The sequence below is a fragment of the Eriocheir sinensis genome, chromosome 49 (assembly GCF_024679095.1).
Source record: "Eriocheir sinensis breed Jianghai 21 chromosome 49, ASM2467909v1, whole genome shotgun sequence".
Lineage (NCBI taxonomy): Eukaryota > Metazoa > Arthropoda > Malacostraca > Decapoda > Varunidae > Eriocheir > Eriocheir sinensis.
In genome coordinates, this window is record NC_066557.1 from 9,076,708 (window position 1) to 9,081,263 (window position 4,556).

Below are 4,556 nucleotides of genomic sequence, written 5' to 3' on the forward strand. Positions count from 1 at the left end.
TCAAGTTAGGGCCTTTTATTTTTTTTATCAAGGGTATAATAAGAGGAGGAGGTGGGTTAGTGGTGAGGGTACAGGTGCGGGAGAGGGAAAGACAGCAGCTAAGGTTGGTATTACAAGATACTTTCGATTCTCACATCAATTATTTCTAAAGGTCAACGAGGGGGTCAGTTGGGTTCTAATGAGTGTTTCTTCAGGTTCATGGTACAGAAGAAGGGTCAAACTACCACCAGGGTCAAAAAACTACCCCTGGAAACGCCCACAACTCCTACGAAAGCCTTGTCAAAGAGGGGGTCAGTCGGGTTCTAATGAGTGTTTCTTCAGGTTCATGGTACAGAGGAAGGGTCAAACTACCACCAGGGTCAAAAAACTACTCCTGGAAACGCCCACAGCTCCTACGAAAGCCTTGTCAGAGAGGGGGACAGTCGGGTTCTAATGGGCGTTTCTTCAGGTTCATGGTACAGAAGAAGGGTCAAACTACCACCAGGGTCAAAAAACTACTCCTGGAAACGCCCACAACTCCTACGAAAGCCTTGTCAGAGAGGGGGACAGTCGGGTTCTAATGAGTGTTTCTTCAGGTTCATGGTACAGAAGAAGGGTCAAACTACCACCAGGGTCAAAAAACTACTCCTGGAAACGCCCACAACTCCTACGAAAGCCTTGTCAATAATGTGTTCTTGGGCTGCGAGATGTCTTGTAATATGACCCTAGGAGAGTGCAGTTGTATGGTGTAGGCTCGTTAATTGTCCTGACTGGCACACTCGCGTCCCCTTCCTCGAGGGGGACAGTACCAATGCCCGACAGTACCTGCTCCTTACTAACGGGAAATCCTTTCGGCCTGAGAAAGTTCCGAACCTCAGTCTGCTGAGATGGCAAACTATAAGTGTGTGTATATACCACGGGCTGAACTGTGTGTGTGTGTGTGTGTGTGTGTGTGTGTGTGTGTGTGTGTGTGTGTGTGTGTGTGTGTGTGACTGGCCCAGGATATGTCCTTCACGGGGAGGGGGGAGGAGCCTATCAGCCAGGCTAGGGTGGACAGGCCAGCACTAATGAACACGCCTTGTCCCCCACAGACGCGGCAGGCAGCAGCACACACACGGAGGCGAGGGACAACAGCACGGTAAGGGTTATAGAAAACGAAATCTATGAAGCCTTCAGCGACGGAGAGGGCGCGGCTGGCAGAACGACGGAAGTTATAGAAAACGAACTTTACGAATGTTATGGAAAGAAAGCGGCTGGTGGAACGACGGAAGTCCAGGAAAACGAACTCTACGAACCTTTTAGCTGCACCCAAACGCCTGTTAGCGGAAGAACAAAGGTCATCTTTAAAAACGCAGGCGAGGGAGAGATGGAAGAAGATTCAGGGGACTACATTTATGAAATTCTTTAGTAATTGTGTTATGGCTACAGATTTACATAGATTTACATAAATATTCAGATCGCATGGAGCCCATGGCGGCGTGCTGCAGAATGGCGCGCGAAATTCAAATTGCTGCTTTTAAATTGAGTTTTTGCGCCCCAGGCACGGCCAGGATCTCGAAGAAGTAAACGGCCTGCCCAGGGTCGTCCCAAGCACGCGTGGAGTCAGGGCTTCATGGCGTGTTTGAGGGAGATTCGTGAATTTTCTTACTGAAATTGGATGTGTTGGGCTAAACCTGATTCCTGTGACTCTGTGGACTGCAAATCAGTTGTCGCACAACAGAGTCAAGTTTAACAAATTTACAATGGAACAATATAGCTACTATGGCACCCTCGGAAGTTAGGAGAGGGCGGGAGACACAGGGCAGAGTCAACGCTGTGGCCGGCGGGCAGGATGCGAGGTGCTGGCTGGACGGGACAGGGATTTACGAGCCTCGCACTCTACGAGGTGCTTAGGGTCTCGTGATTCAGTGTGTCTCGTGACGGCCACCGCAGGCTTGCACCAAGGAGACTATAATGATATTCTAGTCTCCTTGGCCTGCACGCACAACCCTAGGTCCGGGGTCTTCAACAAATGCGAGTTCGGAAGTTAGGCGAGGCTCGAACATTCACGGCGGGGACTTCGCCTTTGTACTTTAGCGAATATTTAGGACAGACAATAAAACAAATACGATAAAACACTGTGAGCGGGCACGGGTGTTGGTGGGCATGGGCGTGTCCTGCCAGGCGTGCCCCGCGAGACGGGAACCTTTGATTTTAGATGTGTTAAGTGTACGTTTACTGTCTTTGTGAACTGTAAGTAAGTAAGTAAGTAAATATTTATTGCCTTTAAAGTATAAGAATATTGTTATATATAAGTATAACATAAAACATGGCAATGGCACAGCCTGTCAAGCCGAAGCTTCCCGACAGACATGGAATTATATTATTTTATTTAATGTTTACATTGGCACAAAATTGGTACCTAATATATTATTAACTAACGTATAGAACAATAAGAATAATTATAATAATATGTTGCTGAGAATAACAATAACAATATCAATTATAATAATAATAATAATAATAATAATAATAATAATAATGAACATTACACTTGTGAAACTAAGTTCATATCACACACTACATTTGATTACTACTTTGACAATTATATAAATAAGTTTTCACAGATTTTTTAAAAATGGATAAATTTATATGATTGAGAAGAGTCTTAATATGTAGAGGCAATGAATTCCACATTTGGGGACCTGAGTATAATATACTGTGCTTAAAGAGAGAAGTTCTGAACTGTGGACATATGAGATTGATATCATTACCTCGAATGTTGTATGATGTGTGTACCAGTCTGAAAGGCTGACCTCCACAATACTGTGTAAGGCACTTGTAAATGCTTAACAATAAAAAATATTTATGAATATTTGGAAAACTAAGAAAATTTTGTGTATTAATTATATTTCGTGTTGACTCAAACCTACTCATATAGAATATACACCTAAAAATTTAATTTTGAGCTACTGATATTCTCTTAATGAAGGACTGCCAAGTACAGGCCCAGACTGATACACAATAGGTGAGATGGGGATAACAAAGTGTGTAATAAATACTAGTGAGGGATTCAGGTGTGAGATTATTGCGGACTCTGTATAAAATACCGCACATCCTTGCTGATTTATTTGTGACAAATGAAATATGTTGATTCCAATTCATATTCTCATCTATGTAAACACCCAAAAATTTTGTGAAATTTACTCTGTCTAATGTGTTTCCCTCTATGGTTATAGAAGGAATGTTATATTGTAATGAACGATTTTGAAAAAATATGTAATTAGTTTTTGCAATATTCAGACTCAAATCATTAATTTTAGTCCAATAATTAATTTTTTCTAGTTCTGTAACTAAATTTATATGAAGATCGTTAATGTTTACATTATCTAATAAAAGATTTGTATCGTCAGCATAAATCGTATATTTGAATTTAGAACTTACATTAACAATGTCGTTTATATAGATGAGAAAGAGTATCGGTCCTAATATTGACCCCTGCGGTACAGCCTTGTTGATTGCCCTAAAAGAAGAATACGTGGCGTTGCAATATACAGCTTGTGACCTATTGGTTAAATAACTTTCAAATAGTTTTAAGGGAATACCTCTAACGCCATAGTGACTTAGCTTACTCAATAAAATTTTGTGATTCAATGTATCGAATGCCTTAGATAAATCTAAAAATATTCCAATTAAATAATGTTTCTTTTCTAAATACTGATATACATTAGATATGAACTGTAAAATAGCTGTTTCTGTGGAACGACCTGCCCTAGACCCATGCTGGTAGTCTGTGAGTAGATTATTGTTTTAAAAAAAAATTACAAGACGGGAAGTAATAACTTTTTCAAAAACCTTGCTAAATGCTGGAAGTATTGAAATAGGTCTATAGTTTTTAATATCGGATCTACTGCCTGATTTAAGTAGTGGTACAACTTTGGCTTTTTTAAGTGCATCCGGAAATATTCCAGTTTTTAACATCGGATTCACTATGTGTGTTAATGGAATGGACATATTATTAGCTGTGCGTTTCAAAACAATTGGGGAAATATCATCAAATCCGGAGGAAGAAGTTTTAAATGCCGTAATATATTTTTCAATTTCTAAGTTTGTGGCAGGAAATAAATACATAGAAAAATTGGGAGAGTTGTGTAAATAATTTAAAAATTCATTACCTACAGTTTCTGCTGCTTGCTGACTTGCTTTCAAAAAATGTTCATTAAATTTATCTGGAATGTTGTAACAAATTGATCGTAGCTCAATTTCACTGTTTTACCATCTGTAGATCTACCTAATAAGTTATTTATTGACTTCCAGCGAGACTTAGGGTTGCCTTGGCTAGCTAATAGGTGTTCTTGGTGATACTTCTTCTTTGATTCTCTAAATAGTGATGTTAGTCTATTTCTGAAAGTCCTATATTGCTCTCGAAAAGTTAAAGGCCATTTATGTGCTAGTTTTTCAAGTCTATGTTTTTCTAATGCTCTTCTTTAATGCTGGAATAATGTGTGGACTGCGATTATTTTGTTACTAACTTTAATTGTTTTCTTAGGGAAGAAATTATCATAATTTGTTTTGAAATTGTTGTAAAATAGATTATA

General features: G+C 39.7%; 1 protein-coding gene across 6 annotated transcripts in view; it reads left to right on the forward strand.

The window, feature by feature from the left end:
* Positions 1 to 4,220, forward strand: part of LOC126981842 (mucin-5B-like) — a 9,747-nt gene extending 5,527 nt beyond the window's left edge. For 2 of the 6 annotated variants that reach the window (XM_050833419.1, XM_050833420.1), the window contains one exon: positions 1,071 to 4,220. In XM_050833419.1, the coding sequence (XP_050689376.1) occupies positions 1,071 to 1,387 (317 nt within the window). In that variant the 3' untranslated portion in view covers positions 1,388 to 4,220. The other 4 variants (XM_050833423.1, XM_050833422.1, XM_050833425.1 and 1 more) reach the window with 4 other exon arrangements.
* The last annotated feature ends 336 nt before the right edge of the window (positions 4,221 to 4,556 follow it).